The sequence below is a fragment of the Schistocerca americana genome, chromosome 1 (assembly GCF_021461395.2).
Source record: "Schistocerca americana isolate TAMUIC-IGC-003095 chromosome 1, iqSchAmer2.1, whole genome shotgun sequence".
Taxonomy (NCBI): Eukaryota; Metazoa; Arthropoda; class Insecta; order Orthoptera; family Acrididae; genus Schistocerca; species Schistocerca americana.
The window spans coordinates 532,582,527-532,607,438 of NC_060119.1; the positions used below are offsets into that span (position 1 = coordinate 532,582,527).

Below are 24,912 nucleotides of genomic sequence, written 5' to 3' on the forward strand. Positions count from 1 at the left end.
TCCATGCCCGAGGTAAGATTCGAACCTGCGACCTGCAACCAGACTGAAGCGCCTAGAACCGCTCGGCCACAGCGGCCGGCGACGAGTAACAGATTCCTACTAATGTGTATTTGCCTCCCCTCGATACAGGACACAGCAGATTTCTGAATAGGTGACTCTCACTGCTAAGTTTCGGTTTCAGTGAAAGATAGCACTGCGAACTTGTTGGTTAGGGCGATTGGTATAACACGTCTGGCACTATCTACGTGATTTCTTCGTGATTACTCTGCTATTCACAATAAAGTGCCTGACAGAGGGTTCAATGAACCACCTTCAAGCTGTGTCTCTACCATTCCACTCCCGAACGGCGCGCAGGAAAAACGAGCACTTAAATTTTTCTGAGCGAGCCCTGATTTCTCTTATTTTAGCGTGATGATCATTTCTCCCTATGTAAGTGGGTGCCAACAGAATGTTTTCGCAATCAGAGGAGAAAACTGGTGATTGAAATCTCATGAGAAGATCCTCTCGAAACGAAAAACTCTTTGTTTTAATAATTGCCACTCCAAATCACATATCACGTCTGTGGCACTATCTCCCCTACTTCGCGATGATACAAAACGAGCTGCCCTTCTTTGTACTTTTTCGGTGTCATCCGTCAGTCCCATCTGTTGCGGATCCCACACCGCACAGCAATACTCCAGAATAAGGCGGACAAGCCTGGTATAAGCAGTCTCTTTAGTAGACCTGCTGCACCTTCTAAGAGTTCTACCAATGAATAGCAGTCTTTGGTTTGCTCTACCCACAATATCATCTATGTGATCGTTCCAATTTAGGGTGTCTGTAATTGTAATCCCTAAGTATTTAGTTGAATTTACAGTCTTCAGATTTGTGTGACTTATCGCGCAATCGAAATTTAGTGGATCATTTTGCAATTCGTTTTGGTCATCTGATGATTTTACAAGACGTAAATGACAGCATGATCAGCAAACAATCTAAGACGGCTACTGCGATTTTCTCCTATGTCGTTAATATAGATCAGGAACAGTAGAGGGCTTATAACACTTCCTTGGGGCACGCCGGATATTACTTCTGTTTTACTCGATGACTTCCCGTCTATTACCACGAACTGTGACCTTTCTGACAGGAAATCACGAATCCAGTCGCACAACTGAGGCGATATTCCATAGGCTCGCAGTTTGGTTATAAGACGCTTGTGAGGAACGGTGTCAAAAGCCTTCTTGAAATCTAAAAATATGGAATCAATTTGACACCCCCTGTCGATGAGTATAAAGAGCTAGTTGTTTTTCGCAAGAACGATATTTTCTGAATCCGTGTTATGGGTCAATAAAACGTTTTCTTCGAGGTACTTCATAATGTTCGAATACAAAAAAATGCTCTGAGCACTACGGGACGCAACTGCTGAGGTCATTAGTCCCCTAGAACTTAGAACTAGTTAAACCTAACTAACCTAAGGACATCACAAACATCCATGCCCGAGGCAGGATTCGAACCTGCGACCGTACCGGTCTTGCGGTTCCAGACTGCAGCGCCTTTAACCGCACGGCCACTTCGGCCGGCCCTGTTCGAATACAGAGTATGTTCCAAAACTCTACTGCAAATCGACGTTAGTGCTATGGGCCTGTAATTCGACGGATTAGTCCTACTTCCCTTTTTGAGTATTGGTGTGACTTGAGCAATTTTCCAGTCTTTAGGGGATCTTTCTGCGAGGTATTGTTTCAGGATACTCTGAGAGGAACCTGACTGGTACACAATCTGGATCGGAAGCTTTGCCTTTATTAAATGATTTAAGCTGCTTTGCGACACCGAGGATATCTACTTCTATGTTCCGCATCTTGGCAGTTGTTCTAGATTGGAATTCAGGAATATTTACTACGTCTTCTTTGGTGAAGGAGTTTCGGAAAACTGTGTTTAATAACTCTGCTTTAGTGGCACTGTCATCAGTGACTTCACCGTTGCTATCGCGCACTGAAGGTATTGATTGAGTCTTGCCACTGGTGTGCTTAATGAATGACCAGAATCTCTTTGGGTTTTCTGCCAGCTTTCGAGATACAGTTTCGTTGTGGAAATTAATGAAAACACTTCGCATTGAAGTACGCGCTATATTTCGAACGTCTGCAAAACTTTGCCAGTCTTGGGGATTTTGATTTCTTTTAAATTTGGCATGCTTTTTTCGTTGCTTCTGCAACAGCGATCTGACCCGTTTTGTGTACCATGGGGGATCAGTACCATCACTTATTAATTTATGCGGGTATATATCTCTCAACTGCTGTCGATAGTATGTCCTTGAAATCATTCCACAACTTTTCTATGCTTACATGATCAGATAGGACGGAGTGCAGACTGTCTCTTAAAACTGTGTTAAGAGCATTTTTATCAGCTCTTTTTAAACAGATATACTTTGCGTTTCTTTTTGATTGTTGTAGATGTTACGGCATTCAGCGTAGCAGCTACTGCCTTGTGGTCGCTATGCCTGTATTCTTCACGATACTCACCATTTGTCCGGGATTATTTGTAGCTAAGTTGTCAAGTATGCTTTCGCAACCATTTACGCTTCGAGTGGGCTCATGAAATAATTGTTCAAAATAATTTTCTGAGAAAGCATTCAGTATAATTTCGGATGACGTTTTATGCCTGCTGCCGGCTTTAAACGATAATTTTTCCAGCATATCGAGGGTAGATTAAAGTCACCACCGACTATAATTGTATGAGTGGGGTACATATTTGAAACGAGACTCAAGTTTTCTTTGAACTGTTCAGCAACTCCATATCTTCTGAGTCGGGGGGGTTGGTAAAACGATCAAATGAATAGTTTAGTCCGATTGTCAAGTATACCCTTTACCCACACTATTTCCTAGGGACTATCTACTTCAGTTTCACTACAAGCCAAACTCCTTCTGACAGCAATAAATACTCCACGTCAACTGTATTTAATCTATCCTTTCTCAACACTATTAGATCGTTTGAAAAAATTTCTGCTGAACTTATTCCCGGCTTTAGCCAGCTTTCTGTACCTATAACTATTTGAGCTTCAGTGCTTTCTATTAGGGCTTGGAGTTCTGGCTCTTTCCCAACACAGCTACGACAATTTACAACTACATTACCTATCGTTTCTACAACTAACTTACTGTGTTTTACCTGGCCCCTTTTAGACGGACGCCCTTTCTGTGGTTCCCTGAGGCCCTCTAACCTAAGAAAACCGCCCAGTCCCTTCCACACAAACCCCGCTACCCTTGTAGCCGCTTCCTGTGTGTAGTGGGCTCCTGACCTATTAAGCGGAACCCGGAAACCCACCATCTGCTGGCGCAACTCAAGGAATCTGCAGCCTAAACGGTCACAGAACCGCCGGAGCCTCCGATTCATACCCTCCACTCGACTCTGCACCAAAGGACTACAGTCGGTTCTATCGGCGATGCTGCAGATGGTGAGCTCCGCCTTAATCTCACAGACAAGACTGGCAGTCTTTACCATCTCCGCTAGCCGCCCGAAACCATAGAGAATCTCCTCCGATCCAAAGCGACACACGTCATTGGCACCGACATGAGCCACCACCTGCAGTTGGCTGCACCCTGTACTCTTCATGACATCAGGAAGCAGCCTTTCCACATCCGGAATGACTCCCCCCGGAATGCACACGGAGCCATGTTCCTAACGGGCCCCATTACGCGTCTAGCATTGGAGCTCTAACTACCAACATACCCCACCGTCTGTGAACGCCCAGACCTTGTAGGCCGAGAAGCTTGCTCTGGAACAGGGTGGACGACTGCATCCGGCTCAGAGACATCGTCAGCCACAGACAACGCCCGAAACCTGTTCGTCAAACGAACAGGGGAGACCCTACGATCGGCTACTTGGAAAATTTTTCGCTGCCTGCCAGACTTTGGAATGATCTCCCACTCGACCACAATGAGTTAACCCCTCTCCCTCTCCCCCCCCCCCCCCCCCCGCTACTCACAGTCAAGTGGATGAGTAGATCCTGTACTTCCTGTAGAGGAGAGAGAATTCACAGGAGACGATAGAACTCGATGATGATGACGAAGTTTGGTATGTGGCGTACTCAACTTCGTGGTCATCAGCGCCCGTACAAATTCCCAAACTCTACACAGTCCAATCTAGCCACTTTCACGAATGGTAATGAAATGATGAGTACAACACAAACACCCAGTTCCCGTGCAGAGAAAATCCCCAACCCGCCGGGAGTCGAGCCGAGGACCCCGTGACCCTGAGGTATCAACGCTAGCCACTAGACCACGAGCTGCGGACGATTGTACTCGAGGTACCTTTGGTATCTCTGGTACACAACTCTGGGTAGCTCTCCAAACACACCGGTTCTCAGCAAGTGTCGATCGTTTGATAAGAGTTAGGGCGATTTTCAGCTGCTTACGAACGTCAATCAACTGATTCCGCATCGGAGAACAGTACTGACAGGGGGCTGCAGTGTGGGTGGTGCAACGTTTTACAGGAGGGGAACAAATAACTGTAATCTAACCCTTCTGATTTTCTTTTTATCTGTTAAGGTAATAGTATCACTGATACCCTTTAGTTAATACACAAAGCGAGATTTCTATTAAGGCAACAGAAAAACCCTTGGTAAAAATTACCGTATAAAATGCATATTTGAACCATCAGCTGCTTTTATATTCAACCCAAATATCTACCGGTTTCGGTCTTGACCAATCTTCATGGATGAGGGTTAAAATGTTTTATGCCACGTTTAAGCCACCACTGACGCAGATTAAACCATTTTAAATGAGGGTTAAAATTTTTTACGCGACGTTTAAGCCACCACTGACGCAGATTAAACCATTTTAACCCTAACCCTAAATGATGTATCGGTATATGCAAAACTCTAATTGTGGTGAACGGCATGTACCGACTGCGAGAATCGGACGTTCCGTGCTACGAACGCATCTTTGTGTCTTACCGAACCAAACAATTCGTTATATGGACTATTTGTAAAGGAAATGGAGAGATCGGACCTGTGAGAGGGGGAGAGAGATTGTATTGTTGTGAGATGCCATTACGGTTCAAAATGGTTCAAATGGCTCTGAGCACTATGGGACTCAACATCTTAGGACCTAAGTCCCCTAGAACTTAGAACTACTTAAACCTAACTAACCTAAGGACATCACACGCACCCATGCCCGAAGCAGGATTCGAACCTGCGACCGTAGCAGTCCCGCGGTTCCGGACTGCAGCGCCAGAACCGCACGGCCACCGCGGCCGGCTTGCCATTACGGCATATCGTAAATATTCACATAGTTTTCTGCACAAAATAAAATCCAATAACTAACATCAAGTATTGAAGGTGTTTATATCTCCATACCGAAATTAGTTAATTATCACGGTACAGATATTACGAAACGTAGATCACTCGGAGTTGAAGTTTGGAACGATGGTGCATACCTCCGTTTTCCACGGTCATAATTCGTCGAGAGATTATCTCCGAATTAATAAACTTTAACTAGCTAAATTGTTGGACCTTTCATCCAGACTCATCAGAAACACAGCACACAGTTGTGCCAAACGATTTGTGCAGCGAGTAAAGGTTAGAGATTTCAGGTGGATCAGATAACAACGAGGAATTTCCGCGATATCGCCGCTGGGGAATACACCTCTTGCTCGCCCGTGGTATTTAAAACGAATCATTTATATTGTACAAGTTTTCAGGGGAGTGAAGATAAAAGGAATTAAGGAACTAAGCTAAACGAACCAAAACCAATAACTAAAATAAAAGGATAAATAAAGAATATTTATTATTATTAATAATAAATAAATAAAGAATATTTTAATCAACTAACTAATAATAAAATATTAAACCGTGAAGATGGTCCCAGACTGAAACCGGTAGATATTTGGGTTTAAAATAAAAACACCTGATGGTTCAAATATGCACTTTATACATTACATATAGACAGTCACCTCCCAAAAATGTTTGTAAAAATTACTGGTTTCCTGAAACTTTTTGAGATTATAGAAGCTAAAAAAGCCGAACTATCGTTAATTTACTATAAATGTTGTTAATATACACTGCTCTTGGAAGGGATACTAGATGCAACACTATGTGTAAGTTACAATATGTGCTACAGTAACTAGCTCATAAAGGTCCATTTACTATAAAATAGCTTATGCACATAACAATAGTTAACTTCCGAATATTTTCAAAAATGAATCTTCATTCACACTGATACAAGCTGGCATTCGCGTTAAGTATACTTCAACAATAACTGTAAATCACAAACTTTGATCTTCCACAAAATAAGCGACTCGAACAGTAAAATATTAGAAGGCTGAAAAATTTTTTCGTTTAGTTAATACAATATACAATATTTTACCAAGAACCCACAGTTGAATCAGTTAAAATATTACAATCTACAATTTCGAATTAGCATACAACTCGAGTAAATGCGGTCTCATACAAAGGAAAATTCGTAAGTCCTCTTATATGGCTTATCGGAGCACAGCTCATGATATATTCTTTCAATAAAGATCTGTCCCGTCCGAAGAATTCGGATGTTAGAGCATGAACCACGTTAAGAGCATGATACGCTTCCTTTGATAAACGCTTACCGTTAACTCCTATGGCGGTCCCAGGGTTGATGGATCTAGACGACTGTCGGTGATTGTAAGTCCTCAAGTCGGAAACCACGGTTCGCCAAACCCATACCCATTCAAGACAGGCCATGTGCTGTGAGGTACCGCACTTCATGAAGACATTGTTTGCAAGTGCCATTGTATTGCAATACGACAGGCTTAGCGACAGTCAACACCATCCGCTGGGGTGCCACAACCAATTACTCTGCAGGGAGTATCTTACGAAATGACGTAGCCTAAGTAAATATGTAGGGTAATAAAGTGTGAATGCACAGAGTGAACACGAAAACAGAACATTAGCGACCATCAATGCGAGACAATCCTCTGAAGACGGTTACCACACAACTAGAGTACCAGTATCACATAGAGAGATCAACTATACAGCGTGAACTTGAACTCTTTTGACAAAATTTCGGAGGCTGGTCGAGGATATTTTCTGAGTATTTTGGTATCTGGTTCCAGTGGTCTACGGAAGTTCGATAGGGAGTAATAGTGATTTGTCCGGTTTTGCTGTCCCAGTTACCTTCCTTTCTGTGAATACGTCTTCACATCAGTGAAAAGACTTTAACATCCTATCACCAAAACAAACAACACAGAGTAATGTAAAAATTCTCACTTGAACAGTATTGAGTATTGTGATGTGACTACCGTCGCTGCCAGAACAGCTCAGTATAGCGACAGTTCATTGAACCCACAGACGAACTGCATACCGGCCAATGGTTCACCAGCAAATCTACCCATACTGCAATGTATCACTGTTGACGCAGAAATAACACTGCCAGGAAAACAAATCCGAGACAAAACATAAAGGTGCTGCATGCAAGATTGCGGGCGAAGACTGAAGCGAACATTGCTGTCGTCGGCAGCAAGTACCGTGAATTAATGAACAAGTTTACTTAGAAACAATACAAAAACGTTTGCCTTATTCTGGAGACATTTTCTGTGCAATAAAGACAGAAAAAGAAATAGGGGTAAAAAATTGAAGGAAAGGCAATTACTGGCTAACGAACTATCGGGGACCACGAGTATCGTGTACTAAGCTACTCAGGTATCTCTCAAAAAACTCCGAAATTTTGTCGGTGGAGACGTGTTCACCCTGGGGACACTGCTTAACTTAATATTGCAAAGACTGACACAAACATTTAACATGAAAACAATCGGAACCAAAAAGAGCTATCTACCAGTGAAGTGCTTACCTCGCAACGTTCTCAATGTAGACACTGTGTTTTATTCCATTCTTGCGCAAATAATCCAAGAAGTCGCTCTTGAGGGAAGGATCGACCATCACAGTTAATCGTTGTCCAAGGCTTGTTCTCCAAACATCGTAGCCTGGGAGGACGAACAAAGACCTGAGTAGTTTCTTTTGCTCTTTCGTTGGAAAAATATCATACACCGAGAACCTGTGGAAGAAGGTACAGTTTTTGGAGATGCTCTACAGTACTGGTATATTGTCAGACTTTTCTCTGCTTAATCAGTTATTAACAACGAATGCTAATTTGTAACGTGTTAATACAAAGCTACACGTTACATGATGTAAGTGACGTTGCGTAGTTTTTCGACAACTGTAAATACTGTGAAATTATTTTGTCTGATGTACAGTATCTCGTAGGGAGTACCTGTTGCGCATTAAAGTATCTAACAATATGTTAAAAATATTGAGGGAGGTTAATCACAAGCTAGCTTCATTTTGTGACACTTTTTCAATTATTTCGGAGTCCGTTTGAGTCTGGAATCGCAGAGATATGCATTCAACTCTCTATTGTACTTTTCGATAGCTATGATTTTACCTCTACCAAACAGACCATTACATTTGACGGAAAAAAGAACAGAGTCGTATGGAGAGATAACAATTTTTGAAATCATTTTTTCCCTGACAATAGCGGGTAATATTCGAAAGACTTCAAATCATAATGTTCCAAGATACCTATACTTCTCTCCGACGAGAAATTTAAAGTATAAGGCCTGCTGGATGAATTGTCGAACGACAAGCGAGAGATACATAAAGAAAATAATACAATAACAATCATTATTCTAGAACGTGGTCATAGTGAAATTGCTCGAACTGCTCCAAGAATATGAGATAGGGGAAAGAACCATTGCATATACAAGTTACCTGAGGTTACAGGACCGTCTCATCTGGCGGTTACACGAAAGTCTCGAGAAAAGCTCGAACATAATTCTAATGAAGCTCTAATCTTGGTAGCACTTAGTACATTCGGAGCTAATTCATGAAGATAGTGAATGGAACAGCTCACTTGTGTATTAGTAAAAGGAAAGCTATCCAGGGGTAGAAATCTAAGTATAAAATTGCATGAAGTTTTAGTTGCCTGGATGATTGTGAGCAGGCCAACAGGAAGCTGGACTCCTTCGTAGATGAAGACTGGAACTTCGCAGCACGCTTTGCAGCTGTAAGTTTGAAATGGCCCCGTTTGATGCACAGAATCGCTAACAGAGCATTCAAAAAATTAAACTTACTTCTGCACAGGTGTTACAACAAAGTGGTCTAAGCGCTAAAATACTCTTGGAGAAAGCGCGTGGGTACATAAAATGTAACTAACTACACCTGTCTATAGTGTGTCTAAAATTAGTTGCGACTTCTGACGTCTGACTGAGCGGAGGGGGACGTAACACCGTTGCCCAGGTAACACCAACGGCGAGCCGGCTTTCCCTACCACGCCGCAGGCGGTTCGGCTGGTAAAACGCCCTTGTTGCCACACCATTAATAAACAGTATTACATGGTGTCACGCATTAGAGGCATCACCGTTTGTCAGCTCTCGTTGTAAACTCGTGTTTTCTGGCGTTGAAGTATTCTGTAGTCGTCAGGTATTGTGAACAAGTGCTTTGTACTGGCGTTGCATTAACAACAACAGGGCAGTACATATGAATATGAGATTTGCAACAAAAGTTTCGTCCAAAAACATGTTGAGGGGCTGGGAAGATAAAATTCTGCTGCAAAATATTCTTCAGAATTCGACAATAGTAATGAACAAAACGCATTACCACTCTGTTGTGATGCACAAAGTTCCAACAGTGCACTGAAGGAAAGTGGATATTATACAGGTACAAAGAAATGTTCCATGAGATAAGTTGAACCTAGCACGGTTAAGGCGAAGTTAATGGAACCTGTAGTGCTGTACAAGCCAAAACTTCACGCTACCAAGTCGACGAACTGGCTAACGGTAACGGTAATAGTTAAATAAGGCTTTCTCCGTATCATGCTCATTTCAATCCGACTGTATATGAACCTAGCTGAAAAGCAATGTCGCAAAAACGAAAAGAAGTTTACACACAGTGAGACTGAATTGCTGACAGAGGAGGCAACTGCAAATGTTACACGACAGGCCTGATCTTGATTTTCCAGCCATAGCGAGGGGGCAGTTGGGGAAACATTGATTCATGAACAACTGTGAAAAGTTTCGACGATCACTAGCTTCTCTTCATGCCACGTTAAAATCTGCTTCTTTTGTCAAAACACAGCGGAGTTTAGAAATATTCATCTGACATTCTAATGCACTTGAAATTACGACAGAATACCGAAATAGTGTGTTATTAAACTAACAACCGAGTGTTAGTCAGGTCAATAGTTTATGAAACAGCCCATTCTTAGTATAAAAATAAACTTGTAACTTCTTCACTTATATTGTCACAAAACCCACAGCAGTTCTCGTTTCGCCAGCTATCGATGGCTCTCAAGATTACATTATTTCATTGAAAAAAAATCTGTAGTCGTTTCAATACCGCGGTAGCTATGGAAGTTTCTCATACTAAACGTATGGCAAAACACTCTTTGCGCGCTGTCATTGGCAAAATCTTGTTTCGTTATCTCAAACCATTTGTGAGATGCGAGGATTTTATGAATATTTCGTTCCAAGTTTTTCACTGACGCACGAGTTCGTGACGGAGCGCTTCACATAGATGTATTTTCTCGAGATTTGAAACAGACAGCGATATCCTTCCAAGTTTAATGAATAATTCAATATTTTATCTATATTTATTATTCAGAAACATGCAACTTAACACGCACCAAACACAAATTTATGGCGATACCAACCTTTCACTGCAATTACAGTAGCTTATCTACTATCAAAATATCACAATAACTGTGACCATTAACAAAACGATAGGCCGTTCATCATGAAGCTCACGAATTAAACGATAAGATGTGCTAGAATGAGAGTTTATTAACGAGTAGTTTCTTCAAAACCGTTTAAGAAAGTTGGCAGCGGACGGCTTGAGCGACTTGCTGTTCACGCATTCAAGCGAGCCTGCCGAGTTCTACACCGAGCAGGCCTGACACTAAACCCATAGAGTAAACCACAGTCCAACATAACAATCGCGACACTTCGCCTTGATTTTATTGCCTACCGCGCCAGCAGCGCCCCAAGGGGCCAGTGAGTTAAACTATGAGTTCGGCGCGATCGTGTAAGCGAATAGTGGTTGTTTATTTTGATTTCTACAATGGTTTTGCAAGCGGGAGCGTTTGTAGCGCAATAAATTGCAGCAACAACAGGAAGAAGACACCACAGCTGTCTTTTTTTAGGTTTCCTAAGGATCCTGAGAGGTATACACCATCATGTTACTAAACTGTATCGTTAGTATTCACTTGCAAACTACATGTGTATTAATGATTAATGTTTCGTTTTAGGGGCAGAAAATTGCTACTTAATAACAGACGAGAAGATCTTATGAAAAAATACCCAGTTTACCTGTGTATTAATATTAAGGTGACCATCCGTCCCATTTTTTTCGGGACAGTCCCGATTTTTCTGTCTCTGTCCCGAAATTTTTCAAAGGTAATTCGGGACACCTGTTCGTCCCGAAGTTAACAATCATGACCCAATTTGTCCCGAATTAGACATTCATTTCACCTGTATCGGTATATTTTATTATTAGTTTTAGTTATGGTGGGAAATTGTTTGATGAGAGGGTACTACAAATTGTCGAAACCGTTATCAAACTGTTTCTACTGTGCAAACACGTGTTGGCCGCAGCTCGAACAGCTAATGGGCAGTCAGAGACCACGGCAACTGGGAAAAAGTCGCACTCAAATGCATGGGCGCGGTCGAAACGGTTCTAACCGTAACTCGAACAGAAGAAGGAAGAAATCTGCATATTTACTGATAGCCATGGAAGAGGCAGAGGAGGTTTTCTGGCAAACATGCAGACGAAATACAAAGTAACTCGAACAGACGAGCAGTAATATACGCTCTCGTTGACTTCGGCGTCGCCAACGCAGTGTATGCTGGTCTCTAGAATACTACCATTTGTCATTTGTGTGCGCCATATTATATCAGATTGAATTTTGTGTTACGTCGTGTTATGGTATATTAGGTTTGATAAGTTTAGTTGTTTTTCCTCGTCAATGACAATAACAATACTTCTTCGCAAGAATGAGTTCAAAGAAGCGCAAGTGCTCCTTCAATGAACACTTGCAGAAAGAATTTCCATTCATCAGTGACATTAGTTCTTCGGACTCAAAAGGAAAAGTGAGGAGTAACGCATGTTCTTCTAGTTTCTCACTAAGTCACAGTGGACGTGGTGATACACAACTACATTTAAAAAGTGACAAACATAAGAGAGCAGTCTCTGCAGCAGCGTCTAGTGCAACATTAAAGTCATTTTTTACATCAGAGAAACTTTGTGGTCGGGAGGAGAGGTTAGTTGCAACTGAGGGCGTTTTTGCGTATCATACAGTTCAGCACAATCATAGTTTCAGATCTGTGGACTGTACATCGAAGCTTCTTCAAGCGACATTAGAGACTAAATTTGCTTGTGCACGTACAAAAAGAGAGGCAATAAGAGTTATGTGTTAGCTCCTCATGCGTTAGATATGTTGCGACGTGATTTAGAAAAAGTGACATTTATTTCACTTCTGACTGATGCATCTAACCACAAAGAGATTAAGGTCTTTCCTATCCTCGTCAGATATTTTGATTACAAAACTGGTGTAAAAGTAAGATTATTACAATTAAAATCGTTGCCTGGGGAAACATCTACTATTGTGAGTGGCTATTTAACAGACTGCCTAAAAAAAAAAAAAAAAAAAAAAAAAAAAACAGCCTAGAAGAAAAAGTTGTTGGGCTGTGTGCTGCACTAATTGCAATTTTGGAGATGCTGAAAGAAAAGGTCAGAATAATTTTTTACTAAACTACAAGTGAAACTCGGTCATAGACTGATAGGGATGGGTTGTGCTGCTCATATACTGCATAATACTGTTCGTGCAGCTACTGATATTTTGCCTGTAGATATAGAAACGGTAGTTTCCAAAATATTTCTGTATTTCAAATCATACACTGTGAGAGTTGAAACTCTGAAGGACTTTTGCAGCTTTGTTGAAACAGATTTTGCAATGATTTTGGGTTATACTCAAACAAGATGGTTAGCACTATTGCCTGCTGTTGAACGAGTCATCAAAATGTTTAAACCGCTAAAATCATACTTCCAATCTGAAAAAAGTGTCCATTGTTACTTCAAAACTTCTTTCAAAACCCTTTGTCTGAATTATGGCTATACTTTGTTCACAGTCATGCTTCATCATTTCACGAAGCAGTTAAAAAAAGTTGAAGTACAGACATTCACTATATTTTGAGTGGCTGATTGTATTAGTAAGTTGAAAACTACACTACAGTTAAAAATTGAGACCAGTTCCTTCCCTCAAGAGTTAAAACAATTCTTGAAACTCTTTAAACAGAGGTAGGTCTGCTTCCAGCAGAGGTAAAGAGTTTTCATGGTGCTGTATTATTTTTCTATGAAACTGCTCTATCCTACTTAAAAAAAGTGGACTGAAAAAAGTTTCCAGAACTTGGACTGCTACAATTGGGTTACCTTGAATCAAATACCTGTATGGGATGACATTGAAAGAACTTCTTCTCTAGTTAGCGAAACTGTGCCATATGTTCAGTTTGCAGAAAATGTAATGTATGATGAGTATGTCAGTGTCAAACAGTTTGTAATCACTGCGAAGATCATTGAATGGACTGCTAACAACACTGTTCCAGGTCAAAGATGGGTTGAGATGGTTTCTCATTTCAGCCAGAATCATGTGCCATTCTCAAAGCCGGCCGCTGGTGGCCGAGCGGTTCTGGCGCTGCAGTCTGGAACCGCGCCTCGGGCATGGATGTGTGTGTTGTCCTTAGGTTAGTTAGGTTTAAGTAGTTCTAAGTTCTAGGGGACTTATGACCTCAGCAGTTGAGTCCCATAGTGCTCAGAGCCATTCTCAAATGTACTCAAGCTAGTGGAGTTTCTCTTCTGCCTTCCTGGCAATAATGCTGCTACTGAAAGGGTATTTTCCCACATGAACAATATATGGACAAGTGACAAAATACAGTTGGCTGTAGAAACCATGAAAGCAATGTTAGTTAGTAGAATAATATATGATGAAACTTGTGTCGAGTTTTTTCATATGTTGTTGAAAAATACAGTCCTGATAAAGAAAATTCACAGCACTGATAAATACAGTTGCCCTGATCACACTCATTCATAAAACGTAAATGTGCTTTTCTTTGTAACAAATTTAATTGATATTTTGTATTTATTACATTTAATTGAAACCTTCTTCTCATATAATAAATAAATATAGCCTATTTTGCAAAATTTTTATGTGTCCCGGATTTGGGCCTAGGAAATATGTTAATGACCCGAATTTGAGTCTAGAAAATATGGTCACCTTATTTTAATATTAGGTTTTGTTCGTTACATTTCGAACAAAACCAGCTCATGAACGCAGACAATAATAAACTCGTGTGGAATGCAGTACCCACACTGTCTTACATCCCAAATAAGCTACCTCAACTGACGATGAAAAGGAAACTGCCACAAAGATTCGACAGTCCATCTAAAGTTGTATAACAGTCCTATGACACAGAAACAGCCAGTTCAACTCTCCATGTATCAGTGCCAGATTCGTGTGAATCGTCAACGCAGATCTGCTTTGACGATGAAGTGGTTAGATTAAGTGCAGTTATTCGTGTCTTACAAAAGCGTGTTAAGTGTCAGAATGTGCAGATCGCTAGACTTCGAGCAAAACTATTACGGGACAAGGAAAGTGCCTACAGACAGCGACAGAAACTGTATCAGAGGGGTCAAGTGAACAAGGACAAACGAATGTTGAAGACTGTAGGATCCCGATATTTATTGGAATCAAGACACAGTTTCTAACAACAAGAAAGCATGTTTAAAGCTTTCCCAGCGTATTGGTTGTTCCATAAAACCACGGGAGAACTGCCGGATATCAGTAACGTCCTGCCAAGATATTTCGTGGCAGGACGTTACTGATATCCGGCAGTTGTCCAGTGTTTTTATGGAACAACAAGAAAGCAAATAAAAAATTGAAGAAGTTGGCTCATTTGGGCTGCTGATTTCTTTGGTGTGTCTTTCATTCCCTTCTGTTGTTAGTCACTTAATTTTTCTTGCTTCCTTCCTGTGATAACATTATTTTGTTAGCACCGTTTTTACTGACAGATTGTTTGAAAATTATTCAAATATTTAGTTTTGCGTGAAATGTAATGTAATCAGCTCATTATAACGTTTTCAACATATTTCTTCCACTATTTGGCAGTTGCTTGTCCCACTTAGAATAATATAAAGATGAAGGTCGTACTCGTGGCTACAGGCGACAATGAAAAACACAGTAGGCCTACAGAACGATAAATGAGCTGTCGATCGCTTTTGCATGTAGAGGTACATGTCTGTGCTTCTTACGTGTGAATCTGTGTGTTTATATTCTTTTAATATCAACGTGGTAAGCTGCAATTCTATCTAACGGCGCAAGTGTTTCTTCACGAATGTGTTGTAGCTTGCCACTCGATTCATGGTTTTTGTCCATATTTGCTCTTATTTTGGAATCATTTTTAGAAACATATATGCCTTCTGATACAACACAAACCCTTGGAGGCAAAAAAATAACTCAAATATTTCATAAATTACGTAGGAAATGGACGCAAAACAAACATTATGCTTACGACGCGTCTGACGTTCTCCTTACCTGGCTTGGAGCCCTAGTGTCGCTCCATCTGTCAAACGGAAACAAATTTTACAGCAGTGAGTGTCGCGACTGTTATGTTAGACTGTGACTAAACTGTACTATGGTCACCGCTGACGCCTAGTAAACACTGGCAACTACACTTCCCTCCTCTCACTCCGTACTGAACTGTTTAAGGTCGCAACTTATTTTAAACGTTTAAACGTACTACAACTGTTGCGAACAACGCAGTAGAGTGCTGCTGAGACTCACCGAGGCCTACAAAAGAATCCATACAGAAGCAGTACTATTATAGTAATCCCCGGTCCTTATCTAATAAATATTAAAATGAGAAGACATAGTGCCATGTACTGGCTACGTATAGCAACCACTGATCTGCTACCGCTTTCGATAGGGAATCGTAGATAAAGTGTGAGAGACAACAGATCAGAGAACAAGAATAGTGAGCGAATGGTGGCAGATCTGCAACAGTCTGGAAAGTAGCAGGAAAGTTCATCAGCTGCTTTCAGATGCCATGGACCGGAAGAGTGCCATGGACCGGAAGAGGACGAGACATTTAAAACCCGTGAGAGGATTGAATTGCTTCGTAGAAGGGCGTGGACCACATTCCATATAACTATATACAGGTTCAAACTAAAACATGGTAATAAGCGTCAGAAGAGCGCTCTTTTACTGAACATACACCCTAAGAGAGTAACGAATACCAAAATCTCAGAGCAAACAGATGACACAGAGTGCAAAGCGTCAATGATCGTTAAGGGGACATTGTTCGTTGAAATTCGTTGAAATTTGACATTTTATGTTTTCTACTCCATAATGTACTTTGAACTTTCCTGAACATTTTAGTATACAATACATTAAAAGCAGACCATTGTAAGACCTTCAAATAATGTTTTGAATGTTGACATGTGACTGTCAAAAATTTCGTGGCCACGCATACACTATCACAATTGAGCAGTCATATCGTGCACTCGCATATAACATATCATGGGAACTACACAGTCTAGAAGGCTGGGAATTGCTTTGTTTTGTGCTTACAGCTACGTTTCAGAAGTTGGCATTACGAATAAACAAATCACTCCTTTGTTTCTGATACTAGTTTTCGTTGAAAGTAGTGTGATTATCGGCCATTTTTGTAGTAAGCTAACATCTATTGTTTTTTACACGCAGATAAAATTACTATAGAAGATGAAGATGAAAAGAAGAGAAGATGAAGAAGATGAAAAGAGCTTTCTTTCATCGAATATCAACCAATGAAAAGCCATATCATGCTTTGTGTCCACATCCACCAAACGCTTGATGTAAATATAGGCAAGCTGAGTTTTCTGGCACCCAGCATGAATTTACACATAAACATTCTCTTCCTTTGGCGGTAATGGAGGCAATCAAACCTATTTAAAGAGATCTGGCAAATCCTGAGTCACTAAAGAAGTGTCTACATGGGATGACCGAGAATGAGATTGAGTCCTTCAATAATGTTGTGTGGTGCCATGTGTCTAAAAATGTATTTGTTGGCGTTGTGACTCTAAAGTTAGCAGTGTCTGATGCTGTAATAACTTTAAGTGGTGGGAACTATGAAAGACTTAAGGTTCTGGAGAAATTAGGCGTAAGGTTTGGACAGAACGCAGCTAAAGGACTGCGGGAACTGTATGAGTTTCGTGTACATGTAGCAGAGTTAGCTGCTCAGCAAATGACAAAAGAAGCGAGAAAGAAAAGGATGCGGCAAGCACTGGGCTGTTGTGACATTGAAGAAGACACAGACTGTGGGCCAGGGCAATTCTAGTGCATAAAAGACGCAGAAATGTAAGTCTGTATAAGAATTTGTAATAAAAAAAGTTTTTAACCTCAATATCTCTGAACTACATTTTTTTGCAATAAATGACCCATTTTCCAAACAGCGAGCCTTGAGAAGTCGCTGGTGAAGTATCAGTGCAGCAGCAGTGCAGTAGCGAGTCGCATATTTAGCTTTCATATTTGTTTTGTAGTTTGATTCTTAATTTCTTTCCGAGTGTTTGTGAGCTTGCATATTTAATTACATAAAATCCTTGCGTATTCTCGTATTTGAGAGGAGTAATATTGCTTATTGATAGCCGTAGAGAATAAATTCGCAGAGTCGTTAGATATTAGTAGTAGGATGGATAGGGTGTGTGCGTACTGTGTGCGGGCGTAGGAGGAACTGGCCGCGGTTCGCGAGCAGCTGAGCGTGCTGTTAGCCATGGTCAGCCGCCTTCCGGCTGCTGCCTCGAGGTGCAGCGACGGCGGAGGGTCTGGCGCGTCGCTTGAGACACCCCAGGTGTCGCTTGCTGCGTCCGCTGACTCAGCCGCCGAGGCACCTTCTAGTGTACCCGGCGCGTTGGGGCCGCCCTCACCTCAGGGTGAGTGGCGGACTGCAACGCGTTCGCGTCGCTCGAGGCGGAGAGCCAGTGTGCAGGCTGGCCGGCTGGCCTCGCCCGTTCATCCTGTCAGTGGGCAGGTGGCCGCTCCTTCAGCAGGGCCCGAGCAGGCTCACGGGGGCAAAAGATTGCTGGTTATTGTGAGCTCCAACGTTAGGGAAATAGCGTACAGGGCTGGAAAGAAATCGAACGTGCATTCGGTTTGTCTGTCAGGGGGCCTCATGCAAGATGTGGAGGCGGCCTTGCCTGCGGCTATCGAGCAGTCATCTGCAAGTAGTTGCTCATGTCGGCACCAATGATGCCTGTCGCTTGGGTTCTGAGGCGATCCTCAGTTCGTACAGGCGGCTGGCGGATTTGGTGAAGACCGCTGGCCTCGCACGCGGGGTGCAAGCAGAGCTCACTATTTGCAGCATCGTTCCCAAAGTAGATCGGAGTCCTTTGGTTTGGAGCCGAGGGGGGGGGGGGGGGGGGGTCTCAACCAGAGGCTTCGTCGACTCTGTGACGGTCTTGGCTGCAGATTTCTAGACCTGCGTTATTGGGTGGGAAATTGTAGGACGCCCCTAGATAGGTCAGGGGTGCACTATACAAAGGAAGCGGCTACTCGGGTAGCAGAGTACTTGTGGCGTGCAAATGGGGGTTTTTTAGGCTAGGCAGTAGTGCGAGGTGTCCTGATGAACACTCACCAGTCGACGTGCAGGCAGGGGAATCAGGACGCGCTCAGTGTAAAGACACTTCAGCTATCAAGATATTAGCAGTAAATTTTCAAAGTGTTCGGAATAAAGTTCCTGAATTTACTGCCCTCCAGGAAGCGTGTGGCGCGCAAATTATTCTCGGAACTGAGACCTGGCTGAACCATGAGATAGGAAGTTCTGAAATATTTAGTGAGGGTTGGAACGTGCATCGGAAAGACAGATTAGATACCGTAGGAGGTGGTGTCTTCATTGCAGTTGACAAAAATATTGTGTCTACTGAGGTCGAAGTAGAGTGTGATTGTGAAGTCAACTGGACGCGTTTAACAGGGCTATGGGAAATAAAGTTAACTGTGGGGTTTTATTACCGGCCACCAGGTTCCACCGTGACAGTTCTAGAATCATTCAAAAGAGTCTACATTCTGTATCGCCGGAGGCGACTTCAACCTACCTGGTATAGACTGGGATGTCTATGGATTCATTTCAGGTGGTACAGACAAGCCGTCGTGTGAATTACGTTTGAACACATTATCAGAAAACTGTCTTGAGCAGCTAAATCGACAACCAACGCGTAATGGAAATATTTTATATGTGGTAGCCACGAACAGACCAGACCTCATCGACGGTGTCAGTGTTGAGACAGGGATTAGTGACCATGATTACGTCATTACGATTATGGTTACGAAAGCTAAAAAGTCGGTCAAGAAGACTAGGAGAGTGTTCTTACTAGAAAGAGCAAATAAGCAGTTGTTAGCATCGACTTCATTTACTTCCGGTACGATGGACGTGGAAGAATTATGGGCAAATTTTTAACACATTGTAAATCACGCATTGGACAAGTAGGTGCCGAAAAAGTGGGTTACGGACGAAAAGACCCACCGTGGTTTAATAGCGCAATTCGGAGAAGTGCAAAGGCAGTTGCACTCGCGGTACAAGAAAGATCGGGAGAATGAGGACAGGCAAAAGTGAGAAGAGCGATGCGCGAAGCATTCAACCACTACCACCGTCATACCTTAGCAAAAGATCTTGCTGAAAACCCAAGGAAATTCTGGTCTTACGTAAAATCGGTACGCGGGTCGAAGGCTTCCATCCAGTCACTCACTGATCAGTCTGGCCTGGCAACGGAAGACAGAAAAACGAAAGCTGAAATTTTAAATTTAGCATTTGAGAAATCTTTCACGCAGGAGGATCGTACAAACATACCGCCGTTTGAGTTTCGTACAGATTCCCTTATGGAAGACATAGTGATAGACATCCCTGGGGTTGTGAAGCAGCTGAATGGGTTGAAAATAAATAAATCGCCAGGTCCTGATGGGATTCCAATTCGGTTTTACAGAGAGTACACAATTGCATTGGCTCCTTATTTAGCTTGCATTTATCGTGAATCTCTTGCCCAACGAAAAATCCCGAGTGACTGAAAAAAAAAGCGCAGGTGACGCCTGTATATAAGAAGAGTAGAAGAACGGATCCTCAAAATTACAGACCAATATTCTTAACATCGGTTTCTTGCAGGATTCTCGAACAGTTCGAATATAAGGAATTTCCTTGAGACAGAGAAGTTGCTATCCATGCATCAGCACGGCTTTAGAAAGCATCGCTCCTGCGAAACGCAACTCGCCCTTTTTTCACATGATATCTTGCGAACCATGGATGAAGGGTATCAGAGAGATACGAAATTCCTTGACTTTCGGAAAGCGATTGACTCGGTGCCCCACTGCAGACTCCTAACTAAGGTACGAGCATATGGGATTGGTTCGCAAGTATGCGAGTGGCTCGAAGACTTCTTAAGTAATAGAACCCAGTACGTTGTCCTCAATGGTGAGTGTTCATCGGAGGTGAGGGTATCATCTGGAGTGCCCCAGGGAAGTGTGGTAGGTCCGCTGTTGTTTTCTATCTACATAAATGATCTTTTGGATAAGGTGGATAGCAATGTGCGTCTGTTTGCTGATGATGCTGTGGCGTACGGGGAGGTGTCGTTGAATGACTGTAGGAGGATACAAGATGACTTGAACAGGATTTGTGATTGGTGTAAAGAATGGCAGCTAACTCTAAATATAGATAAATGTAAATTAATGCAGATGAATAGGAAAAAGAATCCCGTAATGTTTGAATATTCCATTAGTAGTGTAGCGCTTGACACAGTCACGTCGGTTAAATATTTGGGCGTAACATTGCAGAGCGATATGAAGTGGGACAAGCATGTAATGGCAGTTGTGGGGAAGGCGGATAGTCGTCTTCGGTTCATTGGTAGAATATTTGGAAGATGTGGCTCATCTGTAAAGGAGACCGCTTATAAAACACTAATACGACCTATTCTTGAGTATTGCTCGAGCGTTTGGGATCCCTATCAGGTCGGATTGAGGGAGGACATATAAGCAATTCAGAGGCGGGCTGCTAGATTTGTTACTGGTAGGTTTGATCATCACGTGAGTGCTACGGAAATGCTTCAGGAACTCGGGTGGGAGTCTCTAGAGGAAAGGAGGCGTTCTTTTCGTGAATCGCTACTGAGGAAATCTAGAGAACCAGCATTTGAGGCTGACTGCAGTACAATTTTACTGCCGCCAACTTACAATTCGCGGAAATACCACAAAGATAAGATAAGAGAGCTTAGGGCTCGTACAGAGGCATATAGGCAGTAATTTTTCCCTCGCTCTCTTTGGGAGTGGAACAGGGAGAGAAGATGCTAGTTGTGGTACGAGGTACCCTTCGCCACGCACCGTATGGTGGATTGCGGAGTATGTATGTAGATGTAGATGTAGAAGTACTGATGGTACAGCCATGAAATTTTCACAGCATGCCAAGTGTGAGATTCAACACATACGGAACTAGAATAATTAAAATATCCTGAGTTGTTTTGTTTTATGTTCATTTATTTACAAAATTCTGTCAAAGAATTGAGTGTTAGAAAAAAGATAACATGCCCCAAAATACAATTTTAGTAATAATTCTAGTTCAGTGTATCGAACGTGCATTCGGTTTGTCTGCCAGGGGGCCTCATGCAAGATGTGGAGGCGGCCTTGCCTGCGGCTATCGAGCGTACGGGGTGCAGTCATTTGCTGGGTGCATTCAATTCTTATGGAAAATTGTAAGTTGGTGTCTTAAAAAGTTTCCAAGATAATGGGTCACAAAATTCGATAATTTAACATTGGCGGCATAGAACATACAATGTCCCCTTAAATTTCTTTCTTTTTCTTTTTTATATAGAAAATAAAGGATTCCACATTAGAGTCACAGTTTGACAGCCATGGAAGACTCACGATCAAACGAAGCAGAAGGGAGGAAAGATAGATAACATTCTTTGCGAAATCCATGAACGAAGTGTCAACCAAATAATTATACAAGCTAATGTGTATAACCTTTGAGACGGGTGAAATACCACTGACCTTCCAAGAGAATATCATTATCCAGACAATCCCACAACAAGGAAAGATTAATACGGTAACTGTAATATAGCCACCACTGTTCAAGTCCTGGTTTGACACACAGATTTAATCTGCCAGGAGTTTCTATAGTATAATCAACTGGACAGTTTTTACATCCAAGTTGCTGGCCAGAGTACCATGAAAAAGTGAAAAGAAAATTGAGGATGTTTTAGAGTAGGATCTGTTCGGCTTTTGGAAGGTGAAGGTACCAGAGAGGCAATTCTGACATTACATTTGATAATGGAAGCAATAATTAGGAGAAAACAAGACACTTTCATACGACACTATGAAATGGCGCAAGCTGTTTGTAATCCGCAAATAAGCAACTACACGGGTAAAAGACGGGTAATATACACTACTGGCCATTAAAATTGCTACACCAAGAAGAAATGCAGATGATAAATGGGTATTCATTGGACAAATATATTATACTAGAACTGACATGTGATTACATTTTCACGCAATTTGGGTGGATAGATCCTGAGAAATCAGTACCCATAACAACCACCTCTGGCCATAATAATGGCCTTGATACGCCTGGCCATTGAGTCAAACAGAGCTTCGATGGCGTGTACAGGTACAGCTGCCCATGATGCAGCTTCAACGCGCTACCACAGTTTATCAAGAGTAGTGAATGGCGTATTGTGACAAACCAGCTGCTCGGCCACCATTAACCAGACGTTTTCAATTGGTGAGAGATCTGGAGAATGTGCTGGCCAGGGCAGCAGTCGAACATTTTCTGTATCCGGAAAGGCCCGTACAGGACCTACAACATGCGGTGGGCCGTTACCCTGCTGAAATGCAGCGTTTCACAGGAATCGAATGAAGGGTAGAGCCACGGGTCGAACACATCTGAAATGTAACGTCCACTGTTCAAAGTGCCGTCAATGCGAACAAGAGGTGACCGCGACGTGTAACCAATGGCACCCGATACCATCACGCCGGGTGATGCTCCAGTATGGCGATGACGAGTACACGCTTCCAATGTGCGTTCACCGCGATAAACACGGATGCGACCATCATGATGTTGTAAACAGAACCTGGATTCATCCGAAAAAATGACGTTTTGCCATTCGTGCACCCAGGTTCGTCGATGAGTACGCCATCGCAGGCGCCCCTGTCTGTGATGCAGCGTCAAGGGTAACCGCAGCCATGGTCTCCCAGCTGATAGCCCATGCTGCTGCAAACGTCATCGAACTGTTCGTGCAGATGGTTGTTGTCTTGCAAACGTCCCCATCTGTTGACTCAGGGATCGAGACGTGGCTGCACGATCCGTTACAGCCACGCGGATAAGATGCTTGCCATCTTGAGTGCTAGTCATACGAGGCCATTGGGATCCAGCACGGCGTTCCGTATTACCCTCCTGAACCCACAGATTCCATAGTCTACTAACAGTCATTGGATCTAGACCAACGCGAGCAGCAATGTCGCGATACAATAAACCGAAATCGCGATAGGCTACAATCCGACCTTTATCAAAGTCGGAAACGTGACAGTACGCATTTCTCCTCCTTACACGAGGCATCACAACAACGTTTCACCAGGCAACGAAGGTCAACTGCTGTTTGTGTATGAGAAATCGGTTGGAAACTTTCCTCATGTCAGCACGTTGTAGGTGTCGCCACCGGCGCCACGCTTGTGTGAATGCTCTGAAAAGCTAATCATTTGCATATCACAGCATATTCTTCCTGTCAGTTAAATTTCGCGTCTGTAGCACGTCATCTTCGTGGTGTAGCAATTTTAATGGCCAGTAGAGCACAATATGTACAAGAATCAAGAGGGACAATAAGAACAGAAGACCAAGGAAGAAGACCTCAGATTAAAAAAGCGTAAGACAAGGATGTATTCCTTCTCCTCTCTTCAATCAATACATCAGTAATGTAATGCAAGAAGTAAAAGAATGATTCAGAAGTGAGGTTGAAGTTTAGGGTGAAATTATGCTAGTGATAAGATTCGCTGATGGGATCGCTATCGTCTGTGAAAATGAAGAAAAGCTGCAGAACCTGATGAACTGAATGAACAGTCCTATTGTGAACAGAATACTGACTGAGAGTAAACTAAAGAAAGACGAAACTATTAAGGGATAGCAAATGTTAGATTAACAAGAAACAGAGAATAAAAATTTAGGACCATGTAGTAGATTAAATGAAGGAATTTTGCTACCTTTGAAGTAAAATAACGAGTATCCACTTCCTGTGCGGTCCTCTCCGTAAGCGGTCCATGACCGAGGCCGTCGAAATGGCGATTTCGTAGGCATCTGTAGCGAGTGACGGCTTTCGGGAGCATCCGTTGCGGTAGAGTGTATGTAGGTCCCCGCCCGCTCTGGCTGCCAGCTCGCTATCCTTGCTGAGTATCTTCTTGATTCGACCCAGTGCTGGTTCCCAAGCCTTGTTGAGACTGTAGCAGCAATTCTTGTTGATGAGACAGTCTCTGGTGTGTAACTGGATGGCCTCTCCAACGACGCTATACCTATATTTCGACGAGTTTGCTAAAATCCTAATGCCTCCGCGTTCCATCGCACGAGTTTTGGACAAACATTGCTGTGTGACCGCCGACCTGTTACGGTACACCAGTCGAGTGTACCAGCATAGATCTTCGAGAGCAAAACGACATTAAAGTTCACCACGATGTCTGAATCCTTCAGTCTGAAACGATTCATCAGGATGCTTTAAGAGAGTCACTAGAATTCACTGGTCAGAAATGTGACTCGAAGACCACCGACATTTTCAAAGATGTCCTGACCTCCACATACTTTCTTTTTAATGGTGAATAATATGAAGAGACAGTAAGAGTCGCGGCCTCTTCTCGACCATGGTTGCGAATCTGTACGTGGAAC

The 24,912-nt window shown here is 42.5% G+C and overlaps 1 protein-coding gene across 1 annotated transcript in view; it reads right to left on the reverse strand.

Annotated features, from left to right (window-relative positions):
- LOC124571685 (carboxypeptidase B-like) overlaps positions 1-9,157 on the reverse strand; it is a 236,967-nt gene extending 227,810 nt beyond the window's left edge. The window contains exons 1-2 of the mRNA XM_047131119.1: positions 9,067-9,157; positions 7,788-7,991 (exon numbers count right to left, since the gene is read on the reverse strand). Of these exons, the coding sequence (XP_046987075.1) occupies positions 7,788-7,876 (89 nt within the window). The 5' untranslated portion in view covers positions 7,877-7,991; positions 9,067-9,157. The remainder of the gene's footprint in view (positions 1-7,787; positions 7,992-9,066) is intronic.
- Between the last annotated feature and the right edge of the window lie 15,755 nt (positions 9,158-24,912).